The sequence below is a fragment of the Cupressus sempervirens genome, chromosome 10 (assembly GCF_028749045.1).
Source record: "Cupressus sempervirens isolate cs-2001-9-10 chromosome 10, ASM2874904v1, whole genome shotgun sequence".
NCBI lineage: Eukaryota > Viridiplantae > Streptophyta > Pinopsida > Cupressales > Cupressaceae > Cupressus > Cupressus sempervirens.
The window spans coordinates 503,606,506-503,629,349 of record NC_143127.1 but is presented as its reverse complement, the minus strand read 5'-3'; the positions used below and the strand labels follow the sequence as shown (position 1 = coordinate 503,629,349).

Genomic DNA, 22,844 nt, shown 5'->3' with positions numbered 1-22,844 from the left:
CTTGTCTTCACAAAAACAATGCTATGTTGACATCAATGACAAACATAGTCATGAATGCAACATGTTAATACTCTCTAATGCTTAGGATACTCACCTAAAGGAATATCATCAACATTTGTGCTAAAAATGGTTCTCTGAAACCTTTCTTCTAGGCTTCGCATGGGTTAAGGCAAGGAGACCCACTTTCTCCAATCCTTTTCATTCTCATGGTTGAATGCTTAGGTAGACATGTGGAAGAAATGGTTACTTTATGGGATTCTGTTGGACTTAGACTATCTTATAAGAATCTTAATTTCTCTCATCAACAATTTTTGGATGACTCTATAGTTATGGGAGAATCTTCTATTAGGAATGCGAGAAATATTAAGAAAGCTCTTGAGGATTATGGGTAGGCTATCGGTCAGATTATCAACTAGAATAAAAGTGTGATTTATTTTATCAATGTTCATGAGAATAGACTATATAAAATCAATAGAATCATTGGTTTTGAGTTTGGTTCCCTTTTGGGTCCTTATCTTGGATTAGCCCTTTGTCTTGACCCTCTTGAGACCTTATGGAGTTCTTTAATTGACAAAATCCACTCAAAGTTAGCAGGCTGGAAAGAATCCCTCCTTAGCCAGGCTAGAAAGGTTATTGTTCTTAAATCCACTTTACAGAATTTTTTTTTGTATGCTTTGAGTGTATTTAAGATTCCTAAGAAGTTTTCTCTAGCCATTGAGAAAATTCAAAAATAATTTTTATAGACAACTATGGAAAAGAAGAAAAGAATAACTTTGATTACTTGGGATAAAGTTTGCATGCTAGTCAACAAAGGAGGACTAGGCCTAAGAAGGGTTATATCTATGAATGATTATTTACTTACAAAGCTTGTATGTTGATGGCATCAAGAGAAGGTAGAATGGAGAGATATTTGGAATGATAAATATAACAAGGAAAATCAAGGGCTTAATCTCTTCCTCAATAACGAGGCTTCTCAAGGGGGTTTTGCGATCTAGAAGCAAGCTCATAAAAATAAGTAGATTATTAATAAAGGGGTTATATGGAAGGCTATAAATGGTAGGACTATTCTTTTTTGGGATGATATTTGGATTTTTTATTATTCCCTCTATTTTGATTAGAGTTGGAACATCTTTATGATCAATGCAGAAACCTTTTTGGAATTTATGTTGTTGATTATTGGGAAGAGGATAAGTGAGTAAACCTCAATAGAGTGGATAATAATCTTAATGATCTCAAAAAAAATTATGAATGCTATCTTTTTAGTTCAAGAGGAGGATGCTTTAATATGGAAGTATAACCCGAATGGGTTGTTCTTTGTTTCTTCTTTGTATGGCAATGCTTTTGAAGACTATCAGGTGTCTTGTTGGGCTAAAGCTTGGTTTAAAGGAATGATCCCCAAGGTTGACATTTTTTTTTGGATTCTTTTGCAAAATAAAATTCTTACCACTCACAATTTGATGAAGAGAGGTATGAGTCTTGTCAGCAGGTGTTATCTTTGCAAGGAAGTAGAAGAGTAGGTTAACCATCTGACTATTCATTGCTCTTATACTAGAAGGTTATGGGAAAGGATCTGTGGTATGTTAGATATGGAATGGGTTTTCCCCTTCAATATCCAAGAGTTATTTATAGAATGGATGTCTCCATCTTGTAATACCTTGATTATGAAGTTATAGGATTTCATCCTCTAGTTTCTTTGTTGTAGTGTGTGGAAGGAACAAAATGATCAGGTGTTTAGGGGTACGGAGACTAATTATGTCTAGTTGTTCCATAAGATTAAGCATTTGGTGATAGAGAATATTAGGACTATTGGGAAAGGTCACCAACCTCAGAATGAAGGGGAAGGAAAAGTGATACGGAATTGGAACTTGGAAGGGTTAATTTTTATCTAGAATGGTAATAACCTTAGGAATTTGGCTAGGTGGGATTGTCCTCCACAGAGCTAGTGTAAGATTAATTTTGATGGGGCCTCGAAGGGCAATCAAGGGACGACAGGTTGCAATGTCATCATCAAAAATATGAATGGGGATAGTTTGGGGATGATGGCCATCCCTATTGGAGAACAAATGAATCATGTGGCAGAAGCTAGTGTGGCTCTCTATGGTCTTAGTTATGCCAAAAGTATGAATTTGGAAAAGATTTGGCTTGAGGGGCATTCGATTAATATTATCAATTGTCTTAATAAAATTAATAATCCCTCTTGGACAATTCATAATATTATATGCAAGGCTATTTGTTTAATTAACTCATTTGAGAATTGTGTTATCACCCATAACTTTAGAGAAATAAACCATGTTGTTGACTAGGTTGTGAATGTGGCATGCAAAAGTCATGACAAGTTAATTTGGAATCATGGTGATAATATCCCTATCGATGGGTTATCCTTGATTGAGTATGATAATATTAGAAGTCTGCAAAAATGTTTTATTAATGATGAACATGGCAATAAGGACCAATTATGATTTGGGTAGGATTGGGGAGTAGTGGATTATGATTAGTTTTGAAGAGACAATTCATTCATTGCCACATAGATTGTGGGTTTGTTTATTTAATAAAAACCTTCACTATGATATCGACATTAGGTTTTTCATTCTGTCTATTTATTCTAAGACAATGAGATTCTGCTACAACTTGAAGAAGATGAAAGGTAGGAGAAAGAGGGTTGAACCAACTAGTTACAAGGAATGGAAGAAGACGAAGTTTGATATTTGGGAAATTCTAGAACAGGGGAATTTCACGGGCTTCATGGAGAAGTTAAAGAGTAGAAACCCTTCCATTACCCACCAATTTATTAAGACCTGGAAGGATAGTAGTATTTTGGTGGGTAATCAAAGAATGGAGGTTACAGAGGACATTATTGTGGAATCTACATATCTTGATACAAAGGGAATCAATTTCTATAGGGATAGGAAGCTTTCCAATCGAGTTGAGAAAGAATTTGTGAATATGGCTAAAAAGCATAAAAGGTTGGTTAAAATTGATAATTCTCGTTTTAGCCCTAGTTCCATTTCTCATCCTTGGAGGTTTGTAATGTTTGTGGTGATTGAATATCTTACTCTGGATGTTGGCTTTACTAAGTTATTTAGGTATCATTTTATGTTGGTTAACCACTTTAGGCATAGGGTTAGGCTTAATCTCCCCTTCTACCTCAGGAAATTGTTGGGTAACACAATTTTAGCTATTCAGAATGATCCTATGGGTGACCAAGCTTGACATGAGGGCTTGATGATTTTGGTTATGAACCTTCTAAAATCCAAAGAAGTTGATAGGCCCCGTTATAGTGAAAAAACACTGGAATGTAAGACTAAGGGGAGTGAGCAGGATGAGGGCTTTGATGAGAATACAAAGGATGAGGTTGCTAAGTTAGAGGATCAGAAGAGGAAAAAACTCATAATTGGGAGCTTGTCTGGGAAGAAAAGGAAGATTAAGGAGGTTGATTTTGAGATGGATATGGAGTCTAAAGAGGAGCTAGAGGAGGGTAATGGGAAAAAATATAATTTTGGTATTGTTACAAGAAACAAGGGGAAGAATACAAATAGGGTTTCAAATATACCTTTTGATGATGAACCTCTAATTAAGAGGATGGAGTGAAAAGGGAAGAATTTTCTTTCTCAAGAGAAGGTGGCTGACATAGGGCCTAAGGAGACGGATAATGAAAGAGACAATTTGGACAAGGATGAGGATTACCTAATTCATAAAAAGCACAATGATGACTTGGGTTATTTGATGAGGATATTTGGTAATCCAGGGCTAATGAAGAAGGAAATTACTAGTTTGAAGCAGCAAATGCAGGATATTTCAAGAGAGTTTGGTCAACTCAAAAAAACTACTAGAGGGGAGAGAACTTTGGGTTAGCATATTGATAGACTTTTTGAGATGATTGGTAATGCTAAAGAGGTTAAGAATCTTATAAAATGAGTTCCACCCTTGGAAGCCAAGAGTAAAGCTTTGGATCAGCTAATTAAAGATTTCTAGAAAAGGTTGGATGGTATGAATAATAGAGTGATCAATATGGAGAAGACAGTTAAGAAACTTGTTGACTAGAATTGTTCTATTCAGAAGATTATGGCAGACAACATTAACACTAATGAAAAAATTTGGACAAGGGAAAGGCCAAGGCTTGAAGGACATGAAAGATGACCACGGACCCAGTAAGCATACCAGGGCCAACTCAAAAAAGACTAAGGTCATGGAAGCCAAAGATATGGAAGATTTGAAGGCTTCTGTGGATAATATGAACATCCTCGTAGACCAGGCAATTGATTTATTGAAGACCTTGTAGTTGTCTTTGTGCTATATTTTTTCTTTCTTTTGGTTGTCTTTTCCTGTTGGTTGTTTCAAGGCTTCTCGTCTTAGTTAGTTTTGTTCTTAGGTGTTGATGTATAGTTCTTCTAAGCTTCTCTGCTCTTGTTGTTATGTCCCTATGTAAAAGGTTTTGGGTCCTTTAAAACCTATTTTTATTTAATCAAAACATTCATGCTAACGAAACCATCATGTCCATTTTCAAAATTCTCAATCAAACCTTCTCAAACAACACCCATACCAAGTCCTTAGGTGTGTTTAATGAAGCTCATAAAAAGAACCATAGTGTCATGGATACATCTTGGATAAAGAAATTCTATAAAGGAGGTTCACAATTTCCCAAATGTTTGAATAAAGATCATATGAAACAATATATTCATGGCTTGGTAGTGCTTCTACATAGGTTCAAAGGGTCAACCAAAGCCTATCTTTTTGAAGACTCGATATATGGTTACATAGAAATCATCTTAGATGGGAAACAATATATGGATTGGAGAGAGTTAATTGTTGGTTCATTAAGGGAACAATTGGAACTCAAACTATTGAGAAAAAATTATTCACGTGTTCATACTTGATGTACTTCCTAGCGTGCGACTTGACAACAATCCCATATGAACCTCAAGTGGCACAATGATATTATGATCTATGATTATCATTACTTGCTACAAAAAGATCATGTTCTAGCTGACTATAAGAGAGTGAATGATGTGTTCATTTGTAGAATTTTCTTTGACCTATCTGGTATGTCAGAACACATGATTTTCCCTAAAGCTTATAAATTGACCTGAACTTATGGAAGTTTGTACAACCAATTCCCTAAGTTCACCTACATTAGAATAAGAGGTTTTGATGATGAACCCACAGTGCTACCTACATATTTTGTAGACTATTTTATACTTTTAGAAGTATGATGACAATTAGCATTTGTAGTAAATAGGTACCTCCCTGAGGAGAAGCAAGAAACTATTTTTCCTATTAATTTGGGCAAACACTTTTGTAAATCCATGAAAGATACACTTATTATCAAATGCAATTTATGTAGTTTTGATTCTAATTTCTATGAAGGAAGAGAAAGTTTTGATAACAAATAATTTGTAAGAACAACATTGGAGCTAAAAGGGCAAATAATCCCTTCTCCTCATGTTGAAGATTTATGGGAAGATTGTTCCAGTGAAAGGGAAGTTAATGAAAGAGATCATTCAAGGTTATCTCAAATTTCCTTCTTTCAACTAAAAAAGAATATACATGGATTACAGGAGGATGGTTTAAAAGTTGTTGAATCTGAATATTGGAACATTATTGATTGGACAAAAGAAGAAGAGGTTGATATCACCCAAAAATCAATCCCATTATTGAGTGCACAAGTACTTGGCTAAAACAAAAGAGAAAGTTAAAAGTTCTCAACACACAATTACAAGAACCAAACAAGAATTCACAACCTTCCCCTATAGATAATAAAGTTCTTTCAATTGACTATACAGGTGTGAAAGAAGGTTCAAGTAAGAAAAGTGGTGAAAAAATCAACAATCAACCTATTGCACGCAGAATTAGATCTCATACTAAGGTTTGAAAGAGAGTGGGAATGACAACCCAAGATTCTACAGTGATGGATCTAAAGAAAAATAAGAAATATGTTGCCACTGCTACGGATAGTGAACTCTGGGTTCAAGGAGCTACGAATACGATTTCATAGGTAATTGATACCATAGTCACACCATTTAAGAACATGTCAAAGAAAGAAACTTCATAGGTAGTACCAAACTAGTTAACTAATTTCATAACTAAAAAGAACAATCTGGTTCCAGTATTCATTCATATCAAAGATGTAGTGAGTAGATACACTATTAAAACCCCTAGGGCTAAGAAAAACAAGAATGTCACTAGGATGATCATTGATTCTAAAATAGGACAAGTAATCAATAAAGTTACTTAGTACAAATCAAAGGGAGACTATGTCGATTTAAGTTTCAAAAAATTTGAGATAACTAGAGTGGGGTTAGGAGTACTCAATAGAGAGATTAAGTAGCACTGGTTAGAGCAATCTTCCTAGAATATGGTGCTTCAATCATAGAAATATTGTAGAGAGAAAATAGAACTTAAGAAGATTAGTAATGTCCTTGTTAAGTACATAGATTCATTTGGTAGATTTGGAGATCTGCCTATAGCACAAGCATCTCATACCTTTGACCCAAATTCTCTTGATAGTAAGAAGTTGATGAGTCAATTACAAAGAGGAAAAACTGTTGTCACTATGATGAAAATTTGGATTGATAAAATAATTGAAGATGAGGTAAAATTTATTCAGGAATCCATCATGGTTTATAATTATGTGGATCCTTTTCATGGGGAGATCCAAATCCAAATTCCATTTTGGGAAGAATACCAAAATAAGTGGAAGGAAATCATCACTCAAATTTTTGATATATAAGAATAATATATTGATAAGTTCTTAGAATAGAATCCCCTAAAGTTACGAGATGAAGGGATGCTCTATGTCCTAAAAAAGAATATGGGATGGAAATGTTCCATATACAGGTCTACAATTGGCCAATCTAAAAATATTCAAAGAGAATCAGGGTTATGTATGATAATCTAATCAATGATATGAAAATTGTTAACCCAATTGACCTGCCACGTTATGAAGGGATTCTAGATAAGGAAATAGTTGTTAAAACCTTTGAAGACACCATGAAGGAAATCAAAGATGAGGCTAACCTCACATCGACATAATTGATCATGGTTGTACAAGTGGAGTCTATGCTCAGTTTGTGTACAACTCAACTTTCCAACTATGTAGACCAAGTCCAAAAGATGAGATGGGATAAGGACACATGGAAGATGAGGATACTAAGCCTAAAAATCCCCAACATATGTGTTATTCAAGATTTAATGAATGCATTTCAGAGTTGGAAGTTGACACATAGGACTATAGGAGAAGATGAGAAAAATGAAGAAGTGGGGAATTATCCTCTCAATTAATTAGGCTCTATTTTATGTTTCGTGATATGTAAAAACTTTGGGGACATGTGTCTCCCATATACTATTAGTTTTTATAACTATCCTAACTATTGTCAGGAGGTCAGGTTTTTATGGAGACCTCTTGACGATCTGGAACTATATATCTGTTGAACCAAACTTAGTTAAGGTTAGACATAGATACTGGGGAAAAACTATATCAATGTAAAACTAGTAATTTTTGCTTTTCTTTTCTCAGACAAGTTGAACTCGATATGATATACATGCTATGAATGAATTTTATATTGGTCTTTTGAACTTTGATGATAACATGAGATATTATCATAGTTTGGTTCTTTTGAATTCATGTCATTGAAAGGAATATTTCTTTTGTGAAAATTGATGCATATGCTAGATTGTCTCATCATTCTTAAAGTTTTCATTCTTAATATTCAACTAGTCTATTTCGTAAACTATTTTGAAGATTTTCATGAGAATCTGAAAAGATGTATTCTTTCTCTTCATTCGTGTGATTAATTTGAGATCATATTTGTTAAGCCCACTTATCTAAGAATAAAATAGACTATCTTTATACTTTCTAGTTAAAAGTATGCATGTTTATTTAGAATGGGGATTCATTGTAAATCTAACAAGGTAGTTGCACCTTATGAAATTTAGAGGGAAGAAATCAACGTCTGCTTACCTAGCTGTAGTGAACTTATTTTATCTTCAAAAGAGGTGGAAGGGTCAATTGAAAAGAATATTAGAGAGGAGACAAATTTGTTCACCAACTCTCTAGTTGCCTCACCAACTAATATATTCCTCCTTTTTGCTATACCATTTTGTTTTTGTGTCTTAGGAGCTCAAAGTTGTTCTCTTGATTCCATTGTCCTCACTAAATATGTTGAACTCATTTGACATTAATTATCCTCTATGTGATCTCAAGCACTTAATCTTCAAACCCGATTCATTATCTACTTTACTTTTGAATAGCTTAAACTTCTCAAAAGCTTCAAATTCCTCTCTAAGAAATACTACCCACATCATCCTAGTAAAATCATCAAGAAAAAACATAAAGTACTTTTCACCATAGAATGCTCTTGTTCTTGTAGGACCACATAAATATGTATGCACAATCTTCAACTTGACTGATGTAGTGACAGTCTTTCTTGGAAATGAATTATTCCTTTGTTTTGCCATCAAGCATTCCTTGCAAACCATGTTAGTAGGTTTCACAATCTTAGGTATATCTCTTACTGCATTTGTTGTACTAATCTTCACAATGTTATCAAAGTTAATGTGATAAAATATTTTGTGTCATATTCAACAGTCATCTAGTTTGGAAACCAAACATGTCATCTCAGTAGGGTTCAATTGAAAAAAATTATATTTAGTACTTGTACCTATTTCAATCAAATTACCATATTTATCCTTGATTATACAAGTCTTCTATGTGAAATACAACTAATATCCCTTGTTTACAAGTTGTCCAACACTCAAAAGATTATGTTTCAATCCATCAACAAATTATACATATTCAGTGTTAGTTTCCCATCAAAGTAATAGATCCTTTATGTTGGAAAGTTAAGGTGTTGTGGGGAAGTGGGGTTGAATTAATACCTTCTAAAAAAATTGGACTTCAACAATCGTTTACTCTTTGAACCTTTGATCTCATTTTGCATGCATAAACTTAACAACATTTGCTGAATGAAAGTAAACTTAAGTAAGCATCTTCAACATAAACACATAACGCACATATCAAACATATTTGACACAATGATTTGGTCACACATAAACCCTTGGTTAAAGGGAAAATTGTGGTGGGGATGGTACACAAAATCCTTTACTATTGCAACATAAAGGTTGCTTAGTTAGAGCATACAATGGTGGGACTTACTCAATTATGGACTTTGAATGAGATGATCAATGTTTTCTCAATTAGAGAGTGCCAAGTATTATGATGTACTTGCATTAATACATTAAACTCTGTCAACGATTAACACATTACCCCTTTAATAATAGGGTACCACCATAAGACACTTAAAATGGTCAATAATATTGACGATAAGGCCATCCCCCTAAACTATCACATTTACTTTAGAATATGTAGATCTATACATTAATAGGTCTAGTTTTATATATATATATATATATATATATATATATATATATATATATATTGAAGGAGAGGTTTATAACTCATCTAGGAGTTCTTTTTATTAAAGATACAAATTTACTTTAGATTAGTTAAGGGAGATTCTCTAAGATTAAATGAATGAAAATATAAACTAAATTCTTAAATTAAATTTTTTTCTTCACTGTGATTAATATATATTTTTTTTTAAAATTAATCATGATAGGTTTTTTGAAATGAGTTTTATAATATAAATTATAAGATATTTTGAAGTACTTTTATTTTTTTAAAGGAAACATAAATTTTGAAGAGTAATACTAGAAAATGAACATTTGAAAAAATATATATTAAATTATTAGTCTTTTTTTTTTAAATAATTTTTTTTTAAAGATTATAAATCAAATTAAGAAAATTAATTTTATATATCAAAATAAGAATAATATTGTAGTCTTCGATAGATAAGAATCTACAACACAACCATAATTAATCTAGGTTTATGCCATTTAGATTGATATTTATTGAAATCAGATTAATCATTATATCTTAATATTAAATTAAGTGAGATTTTAATTCATCCAACTTGAAACCCATCTAGATTACTCCAAACCTAGTTAGAAACGCCAAACCTTTATAATGAAATTTAAACTGCCACTCAAAATCGAGTATTAACGATTGGATTATTTTCAACCCAATCTAAATTGAATTCGTTGAAGGAGGTGGGCTAGGTCTTTCGTAGTATCGTTCTGTTTACATGAAAATCCATGTTCTACCAATACACTAATGATTGTGACATAGTTGTGCTTCAACTTAAACATAGCAAAATTTTAGATTTTTTTTAATTGAAAAAAATTGGTGTGCTTTGTCAAAGATTTTGGAAATGACACGTACTTTATAGAATGATGTACAAGTGGTCCAAGATTCTTGGAATGAATTCAAACACCTTACACATTTGAAAATTTGGGCTACTTCAGTTTAAACTTTTTATGTCTAGTATTGTTTTTATTCTGCTTTGTTTATAAGTTCCAAAAACTTACAATGTTGTCCCCCAGGTACTCCTGGGATCCAGATCAGTTCTGGTAAGATTCGGAAATGAAAATGATCAAAATTCATACAGACAGAATGAGAGCACTAGAAAAAGAAAAAAAAAAGGCTATAAACATTAGTGCAGACAATCTTGAATCTATCAGTCAACAGCTTGCATGCTTTGTAGCTATATCATAACTTGGAACAACTAACAGGAATGTGTACTTGAATGGAGTTTGGATGCCCAAATTGAAAAATGTGAAATTGAAATTTGTAGCAAATGTTAGGCCAGTTTCTCTGTTAAATTTCTCTGGTAGTTGTAGATGAAGAAAATTGGACATGTTTTTCAGGGAAGGACAGAAACCTCACTTTGACTTCAACATTACCCTATATTATGCTACGCAGGTTCCTATGCAGTTTCTGCCTCGTTGGGACCAGAATTGAAACCTGATTTGAATGACAAGAGACAATCAAGAGTCTTAGACCTCTCGGACCGAAGAATATGAGAGACAATCAAAGTGTCTCTGAACCAGTAATATGTGAGACAATCATCGGACTTAATAATATGCCATTCAGGAACCAGCACCGTGATTAAATATGTGAGGGAAACCAACAGGAACAATGTGTAATCAAGAAAAAATTACTGAACCACTTCACCCTTCTCAGGTCCCCACTTCAGGACTGAAAATCTGAAAAACATAGACGGGCAATACCAGGATAGACCTAGCAGCAGTTTAGGCAGAGGTCACTTATTTGCATCTCATACTCCAAGGATGCTAAAAAACTTGGGTTTAACCTTGAGAAAAAGTGATAGGATCTGTGTAGTTTCACTTTCTTGTCGGTGACAATAGCATTTGTCACTTGGAACTGTATTTTGATCAGTTCGATACTGTTACATTGCACAACCTCATTAAATAGATCAATGGGGGAGATCTTGTTTCATGTGGACGTTTGGATGCCTGGTATGTTATATTTCCTGGATGAAGTCTTCAATGAGCAATGTAGCAGCCAAAAATATGAGATTAAATCATTAATTATTAATTATTATAGGCTTTTTTTTGTCAAACTGATGATAATTAAAATAGTTCTGATTTGAGGATCATTCATCTGCTACAATTTTACTTGTGCAAGTGCCAATTTTGAAAGGAAAAAGAACTTTGGAATGTGTACTTGAAAACAATGTCTTTAAGGGCAAACCTCCAAGGCCATTTATGTCTCATAGTTCAAATGTAAGAAAACGTTAAACAGTACGCTTATATGAAATGTTTGTTAAATTAACACAGCACATAATATAGTAAGCAGATGCTAGTAGAAAATGATCCAGAGAAATACTACTCTTTTATAAAATTATGGTGAAGCAAGATATGAGAACAATATCAGAAAAATACCAAGCAAAAACACTTCACAGATAAAAAGAAGATGCCCATTAAATTTTTTAAGCATTCTAAAAGCAATGTTCAAATAGTCACACATGAAGTAACAACCAAAGTAGATTTTACCTCAGAATCAATATTCAATACTTATTACATTACAACTCAGTCAATGGTGCTATAACCCGTATAGATGTGCACCAAACCAAATATATGTTTACCTAACAGATCAGTGTTTCACATAATTGTCGTGATATATTTAGCCATCTTCTAGCAGAGTTTCATCACCACCCATATGACTTAGAGCAACTTTCGCCTTTTTAGGCTGAGGACCAATAAGCTCATTGGTTTCTTCTTCTTCTCTTTCTCTGTCGCCACCTTTCTCAATGTCAACATCCTCCTTTGCAACACCTGACAATTCTTCTGTTAAGGAATTCTTTTGCTCGCCTTCAGTATCATTACTTGCAGAAGCTCCATGTCAAAACCATACGAACATGATCATCTTTGGCAAGATGTATAGGTTTCTTTCTAGCCTTCGTCTCTGCACTCACATTAGAGCCTTTTTGTATCAATAACTTTACAAGTTCTAAATGACCTCCCTGCACAGCATAATGAAGTGATGTCATGCCCTTGCGTGTGGAAACATTTAAAAGAAGCTCCTGATCTCAAAAGAATCTGAACAATTTCCAGATGCCCCTGCTGTGTAGCAAAATGAATAGCTGCCATATCATCAACTGCAGCTGCTTTAACATCATCTTTGTGTTCACCAGGAATTGTACCATCTTTGTCTGACCTGACCAAGCTGCCAAATGTAGGCTTGACCATAAGAAGGAAGATCAATCATAAAATTCAAGGACAAATAATTGATTGATCTACCAAAAGAAATAATGGACGTATTGAGAACCAGAAGTTTCAATTCCATTAAAATATTTTATTAAGTTGAGTTCAGCCACCCTAATTGAAGTTTGACATGGTATATTATTATGAAGGCACCATTGTGATCTCATGACTAAACTTTGGAAGAGTGTAATTATTTCACTCATGAGGAAAGAACTGTCTCCGTACTCCAAGATCTCCACCATGATGGCCAACTTTACTTTCACTTGTAGGTCCTTGGCCCTTCTTTTCTTACCCCAAGTCAGGCACTTTACTATGGCATAATCCCTATTCCTTGATTAATATGAGATTGATTTCTCAACAGACTTCTAGAGAAGTCTTCATTCCACTCTAGCAGGGCTCAGTTTTGAGGATTACCTCCATCAATCAGCAAGACAGGGACATCACCATTTAAAGAAACAGAATGGGAGGAAAACAGCTTTGAAATGAAGCTTCCTGCTAGGAAGCAAATAACAAAGCTACAATTTTGAAAATTTGGTGAAAGGAGGGTCAACTTTTTTCATTAGCGTACCTATGGTTACAATCCTGTGATATCCAATGAAATCGCTAGCTCATGGAAAGAAAGAAAGGCATTTTGTGTGAGGGATAGGTTTGCATATAATACATGTTATAAAAAACCCATGGTTAAATACAATGTTATTTATAATATGGTCATTCAACTAATCTGTGGTCTTAATGATAGATGAAATGAACTAAGCTCTCTGCAACACAAATCATCCAACACACATGCATTTTTGAAAGACAAATCAAATGTTCTATATATATTCATAGTTTCATATAGATATAAGCATCTCAAAAATCCATCATATACTTCTTTGGGTTTTGAATCCAAAACATTCCAGACCAGCCAAACTGTGTATACGTGCAGTCATAATAGCACTACCTCAGAGATTTGAGGTCGTCTTCCTCCGCAGGCTTAATATCCTTACGCTAAAAGAGCATTGTTAAGTACCATATCCCTAATCAACAAATGAATTAAATTAGCTTGCATGGTAACTCCTGGGCAGCATGACTTGTCATTTGACAGCTGATCCACCAGCTGTCTGGCCTCTATTTTACCATCCTCGCATATCATAATGAGAATGACAGCCCAAGTGCTCTGGTGGGGAGCCAAAGGTTGCTCTGCCATTATGTCAGGCGCCTCACAAGCTGCTTCAACTTTGCCCTCTTTACACAAACCAGTTGTTATCAATAAATGAATGGTAGAAAAGTGATGATCAAAACCTGTTGACGCCATCTTCTCCAAAAAAATATTTTCCCCGCCAAACTTACCTTCTTTACAGAGCCCATTGATCACTGTTCTATATGACAACAAATTTGGAAGATAGATATTTTTAGGCATGTCGTTTAATATCTGCCAGGCTTCTAGAACCCTACCTTCCCTGCAAAAGCTCATTATTACTGTATTGTAGTTGATTACATCAGGATTGCAACCCATCACTTTCATCCTATTATGGAGCTTCTGGGCCTCACGCAGCCTCTTTTTTCTACATGAACTGTTGAGTAGCATAATGTAGGTGAGGACATCCACAGTGTAACCCTTGTTGAGCATTTCATCAAAAACAATGACCGCTTCATTCACTTGACTCTTTTGACAGAGATAATGCATCAAAATGCTGTAAGTTTCGGCATCGGGAATGCAATCCTGCAGTGCATGTGGTTGAAAAGAGCATAGGCATGACTGAGCTTGTCATTGTAGCATTAGGCTCTGATGAGAATATAAAATGTCTTAGTATTTGGGCTGATTCCAAGCTTCTGCAACTCCCTAAACAGAGAAAGGGCAGTTTCAAGGCGCCAGTGTTGTACAGCAACAATGAAAACAATATTCAAGTGTTTTGCCACTGGCTTGCAACCAAACTCAACATCTGATAAAAAGTGTTGAGAGCTTGATGAGGCATTCCAAATTGTCCATAGATTTTAATGATATCGGCAAAAAGGCCAGATGTATAATCGTAGCCCTCATTCCTCATTTGCTGAATCAGAACCTCAATCATATTCAACTGCCTGCAATGCCCCACTTTGCAAATATGGTAGCCAGTATATGAGTGCCTGAAACCGGGCTGCCGCGCTGCAACTCGAAATATTTTGAATGCCAACAACGGGTTCTCCTGCTTAATCATTAATTTATAAACACTGACAGGAGACCGAATGTCCCCACTTGAGCCAAATGAGCTCGTAAAAGCTGAAAATGCTTTCCATGGGAGAGTACTGTACGCAATGTCAAAACACTGTGCATCTTGATCATCATCATCAAATGTGATCCGATTCAAATGGGTCCACAGTTTTCTCCAGAAAAGCACAAGTACACAGACTATAATGAACAGAGAGGCTGCTGAATCTTAAACAGAAATCATGTTTGCCAGGCAACTCTGAACATACCTTAAAATTCCCATGCCAATTTTTGGGTTTCGATCACCTACAACATTGCCAGAGCAACTTTGCAACAAAGTTCCCATGATTTGTTCCAGAATCCTGCTATTAGGGCTTCAACGTGGTCTCTTGGAAGTTTATTTTTGAGTCTAAATAGAATGTCAGTGTCCATTAGACAGCGTCCACTAACAAATACAGAGGGAGTCATCTATAACAGAAGCATAAACTTTACAGGTCAGCACCGCCCATCAAAATGAATCTTTGTTGACTCCATTGCGATGGTAGTACAAGAGACAGTTAAATCAGAATATGAGACCAATAAAAAGGTAGGAAACAGATGCCATTACATACTGCAACCTGAAAGTAGATGGAATAGTACAAAGAGAGAGGCTAGACCAAAGGGCTAAGGTCAGAATGGTCTTCTAATCCTTTTTATATTTTGCAGGAACTTCTTAAGATTGACATTGACACTACTTTGGAACTCCAGTTTCAGCACTCAAGCAGGGGAAGCGACACCCAGGACCACACATGTTATGATACCCTCGAGTTAATATACCAAATTCAAGGGAGAAGTTCCTAGATGTAAATGGGAATCTTAACAAGAAAACTGAAGCACACAAAGAAGGGTGAACTCACTGTGATATTGCCAAAAACTGTGTAAAGCATCAAATATTGTTGAAACTGAAGTTGAGTGGGAACAAAATATGCAAAAGGAAATCAAAGAGAAGATAAATATAACATATCTCTCAACTCTGATTTCCAAATACATTACACTGAAACTCGGACAACAGACAAAATGAAGTTGGAGAAAATGAGCAGAAAAGAATGAATTAGTCACTGCTTAGGATGCGTTATTAAAATTTGTGAAATAAAAATGAGATTGTTCCCAGCAAATTACCAGCATTTATACGATGTTAGACATTTTCAGGCAAGGCAAACAACATAGCAAGTTTCCAACATCTGACATGATAAATCCAGCAATCTCCGACTTATAATAGCCTATAGGATAATCAATCAAAACAGCCCATGCCTTACTTACCTCCTTATGTTATAAGGCCTAGGACCTACTTTTTACATACGTCACAAGACAAGGCAGACACCATGTATGATTCAGAGCTAAACAATCTAAATAACAAAAATGTAATTCTAAGTTGCTGCAACTGCAACTTCTTTATTTACCATAGTTTACATATTCAGAGCATATAATGCTTTCTCTCTGCAGACATAGCTGAAGGCATTGAAAATACATCTATTCAACTACGCTTGAGAAAGCGTAAAAGTAGACGTACAAGAAATAATAGTTTGTCAATTTCAAAAAGGAAACATCTTGCTCTTACAAGAATTAATTAAGTCTTCAAAATTCAAACTTCCATAAAAACATGATTTTTATCAGATAATCAATCATCTCAAATCATATCTAAGAAAAAATATTACTTCATACAATGCATGAACACACGAAAGTAACAGAAATCTTTCATTTCTGACCCTCTTTTTTCAATTAAACAGAATAACCTCTGCCTCTTAACAAAGACCTCCGTGATGTTTCTCACCCTCAACCTTGCCATGCACGTTGAGATTTAATATTTTCACAGGCCTGATGCATTGATACCCCCTTACCACATCAGTACTCTGGGTAAACAGCACAATCTCATTCAAATTGTCGGGAAAATATGTACCCGAGGTAAACTGCACCATTCAGGCATCAAAACAGTTTCACACACATGCCTTAAATCCTTTTATAATTATAGTTCCTTAAATCCCAGCTAAAACAGAAAGGCTTTTAGAAAATACCAAACCTTTCTTTCTTTAAAAGTCCATTCATTTCGACTGATTCTGTAGCCTTGTTGACCAAGGCAAATGCAGGGAATCCTTCTTCATCCCTGACCTTCACACTCCATGAAAGTATCCATTTTCCATTGCTATAAAATCCAAACATCATTCCCAATCAATTAGAGACCTTGAATATAGAGCACATTACCAATCAATAAGCATTCCCTTCAATACACACATTCATATCCATATCGTAAGAACAAATCTGATTTGGATCAGATTCATTAGCAGGAGTCATGGCAGGTGCCCATTAAAGTTGGCAAATTGTTTGTCAGGATTAGCCTCACTGCAGGTCTTCATAGTGTCTTTGCGGAAAGAAGCTGGAGGGTAAGGGCCACTTCTACAGGGGGCTTGGGCAAGCTGCCACTGATCCTGGTGTTCATGATGGTGTCCAAACATTTAAGCGATCCTACAAAACTTTTAAAAGGAAAATTATATACATATCTGATGGTCTGAAAAATCACACCTCTACACTAAGAAAACAATAGCTTTTGATATGACACATAAGTTTAATCTATATCAAACCCATAGAACAATGAATAGCAAGACACCAATTGAGAAAATCTTGCATGTAATGATCACCATGAGAACAACACGAACAAGCAAATATCTTTTCTGTCAGCTTTCACAAGCTACCTGAGATGAGCACAAAGATGCTAGTCAAGAGTCACAAGCAGAATCCGTATGTTACAGAGAAATAGTCACGCAGTAATGAACACTAGCAAGTAGACATGTCAAATATCTCTATTTTTTTGAGGACCACAAAGTTAAATAAATTGATTTTTCGAAGATTGAGGACTACCGCATTCTTAACAATGAGTTCACCTTAAGAATGGCCTACGTACCAAATGCTAAGCAAAAATGTCAATTATTCCATTTTTACATAATAATAAAAAATTACAACTAGTGACCAAACACTCAAAAAAAATTGAACTATCAAACCAAGAAAATTCAGATAATAATGACCTATCAGCCAAAAAGATGAGTAAAGTTGCATGCTCTGAGTTTCCTTTACCTTGTGATTATTACTGGCAAACCTCGGGGTAGTACCTATTCATGTGGCTCAATCCATAACAGTTAAAATCTGATTAAAAAATGTCTACTAAAAGCCCTTGGCTAAACACATGTCATTTATAATCTGGTTATTCAGCTAATCTGTGGTCTAAATGATAGAAGAAATTAACTAAGCTCTCTGCAATGCAAGTCATCCAACACGAATGCATGTTTGAAAGAGAAATCAAAATGTTCTATATATATTCATAGTTTCATATAGATATAAGCATCTCGAAAATTCATCATATACTTCTTTGGGTTGTGAATCCAAAAGATTCCAGAGCAGCCAAACTGTGTATACGTGCAGTCATAATAGTACTACCTCAGAATCAGAGATTGAGGCCATCTTCCTTTGCAGGCTCAATATCCTTACGCTAAAAAGAGCATTGTTAAGTACCATATTCCTAATCAACAAATGAATTAAATTACTTGCATGGTAACTCTTGGGCAGCATCACTTGTCATTTGACAGCTGATCCACTAGTTGTCTGGCCTCTATTTTACCGTCCTCACATATCATAATGAGAATTGCAGCCCAAGTGCTCTGGTGAGGAGCCAAAGATTGCTCTGCCATTATGTCAAGCACCTCACAAGCTGCTTCAACTTTGCCCTCTTTACACAAACCAGTTATCAATAAATGAAAGGTAGAAAAGTGATGACCAAAACCTGTTGACACCATCTTCTCCAAAAATTCTTTTGCCTCGCCAAACTTACCTTCTTTACAGAGCCCATTGATCACTGTTCTATATGACAACAAATTTGGAAGACAGTTATTTTTAGGCATGTCGTTTAATATCTGCCAGGCTTCTAGAGCCCCGCCTTCCCTGCAAAAGCCCATTATCACTGTATTGTAGTTGATTACATCAGGATTGCAACCCATCACTTTCATCCTATTGAGGAGTTTCTGGGCCTCACGTAGTCTCTTTTTCCTACATAAACTGTTGAGCAGCGTAGTGTAGGTGAGGACATCTGTAGTGTAACCCTTGTTGAGCATTTCATCTAAAACACTGACCGCTTTTTTCACTTGACTCTTTCGACAGAGAGCCTGCATCAAAATGCTGTAAGTTTCGGCATCGGGAATGCAACCCTGCGAGTGCATGCGGTTAAAAAGAGCATAAGCATGACTGAGCTTGTCATTGTAGCATTGGGCTCTGATGAGAATATTAAATGTCTTAGTATTTGGGCTGATTCCAAGCTTCTGCAACTCCCTAAACAGAGAAAGGGCGGTTTCAAGGCGCTGGTGTTGTACAGCAACAGTGAAAACAACATTCAAGTGTTTTGCCAGTGGCTTGCAACCAAACTCCAACATCTGATAAAAAGTGTTGAGAGCTCGATGGGGCATTCCAAATTGTCCATAGATTTCAATGATATCGGCAAAGAGGCCAGGCGTATAATCATAGCCCTCCTTCCTCATTTGCTGAATCAGATCCTCCATCAAATTCAACTGCTTGCAACGCCCCACTTTGCAGATCAGGGAATGGTACGCAGAATATGAGTGCCTGAAACCCGGCTGCCGCGCTGCAACTCGAAATATTTCCAACGCCAACAACGGGTCCTCTTGCTTAATGATTAATTTATATACACTGGCAGAAGTCGGAATGTCCCCGCTCGAGCCAGATGTGCTCGTGAAAGATGAAAAGGCTCTCCCATGGCAGAGTATTGAACACAATTTCAAAGTTCTGGGAATCTTGATCATCGTCATCATATGCAATCCGATTCAAATGGGCCAGCAGTTCTCACCCGAAAAGCACGAGTACACAGACTATAATGAAAAGAGAGCCTGCTGAGTCTTAAACAGAAATCAAGTTTGCCAGGCAACTATAAACATACCTTGAAATTCCCATGCCATGCCAATTTCCGGATTTCTATCACCTAAAATATTGCTAGAGCATCTTTGCTACAATACTTTCCATGATTTGTTCCAGAACCATACAATTAGGGTTTCAACCTGGTCTCTTTGAAGTTTGTTTTCGAGTCTCAAACGAATGTCAGCTCCATTTGACAACGTTCCCACTAACAAATACAGAGAGTGTCATACATAACGGCAACATGAAATTTACAGGAGAACACCGCCTATCAAACTAAATCTCTGTTTGTCTCTTAAATCCAAGGAAAGCTAGAAAACCATAAATCAGAATTGGACGGTAGGACAAGAGACAATGACAACAGAATATTACTCTCTGAGATCTGTGGACTGTCTATAATTTCACAAGGTGGATGGAATTTCACAAGGTGGATGGAATATGGAATATACATTTGAGTCTTGTACTTGTGTGTGATCATCTGATGATCGCGGTTTACTTCCAATGTGTTATATTTTTTTCGTTTATGTTTTGTGGTTAATGATTGCATTTGTATGAATGATGTATATATTTTTATTTTTATTTTTATTTTAAAAGTTGTTGTTAAATTATGGATCAATTAAATTGTATGCTATTTTTCCATTCGCCTTTTGTCAAAAAAACGGGCGATCAATTTCTGTGATACATCTTTTCCTTCGTCTGTTTTCGGAGAATGATCGATCAAGAAGAGCTCTAGAGCCGGGTGTTCGGAGCGGGAAGGGAAACTAAAGATATGTGTTAAGTCAATATATATGTTATTTTCTCACATTAAAGTAATATATTAAATAAATTTTATTTTGTAACAATATTTATATCTATATAATTTGTGGTGCAAATTTTAGGTTTTAGGATGTTGTAACTTTAATAACATTATATGTGCATATTTTAAAATGTTAAATAATATTATACTATGTTTTAATAAAAGGATTTAAATAAATTACTAAATAATATAATACATATCAAATATATAAATATTATTAAATTTATGAATTCTATTAATATAGTAATTTTTTATTAAATTAAAAATATATATTCTTCAAATTTCTAATAAAAATCTGAAATTATATTTAGTGCATTTAGTTTACAATGTAAGTATAAAAATTTTCATTTTCATTTTATTTTCAAAATAATGTATTTTATTTAAATTGAAGAAGTCAAATGATTCTAAGAAATAAAACAAAATATAATATTTCATATGTTTGACTAATGAAATTTGATATCGAACATTTCTATATATATGTTTTACAATTACTATTTTTTTTCATAGGAAAGTAAAACTTTTGCTTTATGTCTGTTGCTCAGTTATAAAATTCTTTCAATTTTATAAGCCTTGGTTAAATTTTGAAACTTGCCCGATTTTAAGCTTTAAATTGATGATTTTATCTCCGAGTTTTTGTGAGTTTCTAAATCTTCATGTCTCCAGCTCGTTCCCAGCTTCACACAGCACTTGAAATTTTTAAAATCTGGCTTCTAAGCTCTAAATTATCGCAGGTTAATGTTAAGACCCAAAATACGTGTTTTCAAGTCTATCATTAACCATTAACCTCTCAAAAGGTTAATGATAACTTTCAAATTGCGCATTTTGGAGTAGGTTAATTAACCTCTCCAAAAATGCATTTTTCTTAACCTCTCAAAAGGTTAATGATAACCCCCAAAAACACGTTTTTCTTAACCATTAACCTCTCAAAAGGTTAATGATAGCCTCCAAAAACATGTTTTTCTTAACCTGTTTGAGACAATCATTAACCTATCTGTTTAGTTGATTAAGGCCAAGAATTGGAAGCAAGAAGATCATCATGTTGAACAACAAATGGAATTGGATGAGGAAGGCAAATTGTTTGCTAAGAATTGTTGAGGAATAATAGTATCTCCACTAGTAGCAACGCTTTCACAGAACTTCACAGTATTGTTGTTGGAATGAAGAAGGAACCCATGTGTTGGGAGGAGAAAGTTGCCTCAATGCAGAGTTTAACATCAAGAGTAGCACCTGAATATGTCAAACCTGCCAGCTGGGATGGGTTGAATCATATCCATAGGGGGAGAGAGCAGTTACCAATACAGTGGCAACTCTGATCCAAAGGCAAAATAAATGGCATTGGCTCTACTTATCTTTAGTGCTCCTAGTCACTGCTTGTCCCTACGCCCTAATCATATCAACTCCAGTTGCCATAGCTTGTGGTTTGGCACAAACTGCCAGGATGGGCCTCCTCATCAAGGTGGAGACTTTCTAGAAGCCTTTAGAAGGATAGAAGCAATTGCTTTTGATAAAAATGGAACACTAATTCAAAGAGAAGTCAGAGCGGTAGACATTTATTCGATATGTGAAATGTCGAAGCTTGTAGGATACATGATACATGTTTGACAAAATTCTTGAGCCAGATACAGTGTCTTGGATGGCACCGATTGCAGGGTATGCACAAAAAAAAGGGTACACTAACAAGGCCCTGCGGGTGTTTGGGAAAATTCTCTAATGAGACGTGTGGTCATGGACTAAACTCAAATTGAAATTCATGTCTAGATGTTGAATGAAATGTCTGCAGAAATATGTGAGGAAAAGAAGTGAGTCTCAAGCAAACTATTCATCATTTCCTCTCTGCCTATGTATCAGTGAAGTAAATGAAGTCGAATCATTAATATTGTGATATTGATTGTGTCAATACCATATGTGAACTGTTTGGTAGAATATTTCTATTCTCAGCCCATGGCATGATAATCTCCAACAATGAATTGCTAGTGGTCATAATGGAAAGCACGACATCATGATTCAAACTTCACCTCCGACTTTGACAGAACATATTATGTTGTTCAGCTATTGATTTATCTTTTATTGAATGCCCTTGGATATGCCATCTCATTGGAATTAATGGGCATGGTCATCGAATTAGGTTGGACGCACCAAATCGTGGATGAAGCCAGGGGTGGAATCTGTACTACCATATTTGAGTCCTATACTTAATGGGGATGCCTTGCTCAGTAGTGCTATTGGATTCTAAGTGATATTGAAGTGCAATTCGCAAATATTATCAGGATGCCATGATAGAATCCAAAATTTTGTTCAATATAAAACTAGGGG

The 22,844-nt window shown here is 35.1% G+C and overlaps 1 protein-coding gene and 2 pseudogenes across 2 annotated transcripts; all 3 read right to left on the bottom strand.

Moving 5' to 3' along the window:
* Window positions 1-11,888: 11,888 nt before the first annotated feature.
* On the bottom strand, window positions 11,889-12,863 carry LOC149534872 (uncharacterized; annotated as a pseudogene).
* Window positions 12,864-13,409: 546 nt separating this feature from the next.
* Window positions 13,410-16,331, bottom strand: LOC149534871 (uncharacterized; annotated as a pseudogene).
* A 178-nt stretch (window positions 16,332-16,509) lies between these two features.
* LOC149534870 (uncharacterized) lies at window positions 16,510-20,271 on the bottom strand. Of its 2 annotated transcripts, none has more exons than XM_089803232.1 (2): window positions 18,361-20,271; window positions 16,510-17,295 (listed from the first exon to the last, which is right to left on the bottom strand). In XM_089803232.1, exon 1 carries the CDS (start codon window positions 19,633-19,635, stop codon window positions 18,385-18,387), a length of 1,251 nt encoding a protein of 416 aa, XP_089659358.1. In that variant the 5' UTR covers window positions 19,636-20,271; the 3' UTR covers window positions 16,510-17,295; window positions 18,361-18,384. The 2 variants fall into 2 exon arrangements, with proteins under 2 accessions (XP_089659358.1, XP_089659359.1); XM_089803233.1 differs by having other exon boundaries at window positions 16,510-17,287.
* Between the last annotated feature and the right edge of the window lie 2,573 nt (window positions 20,272-22,844).

Bases quoted from the DNA above. Each gene is read 5' to 3' on its own strand.
- LOC149534870 (XM_089803232.1), bottom strand. From the start codon at position 19,635: ATGATGACGATGATCAAGATTCCCAGAACTTTGAAATTGTGTTCAATA.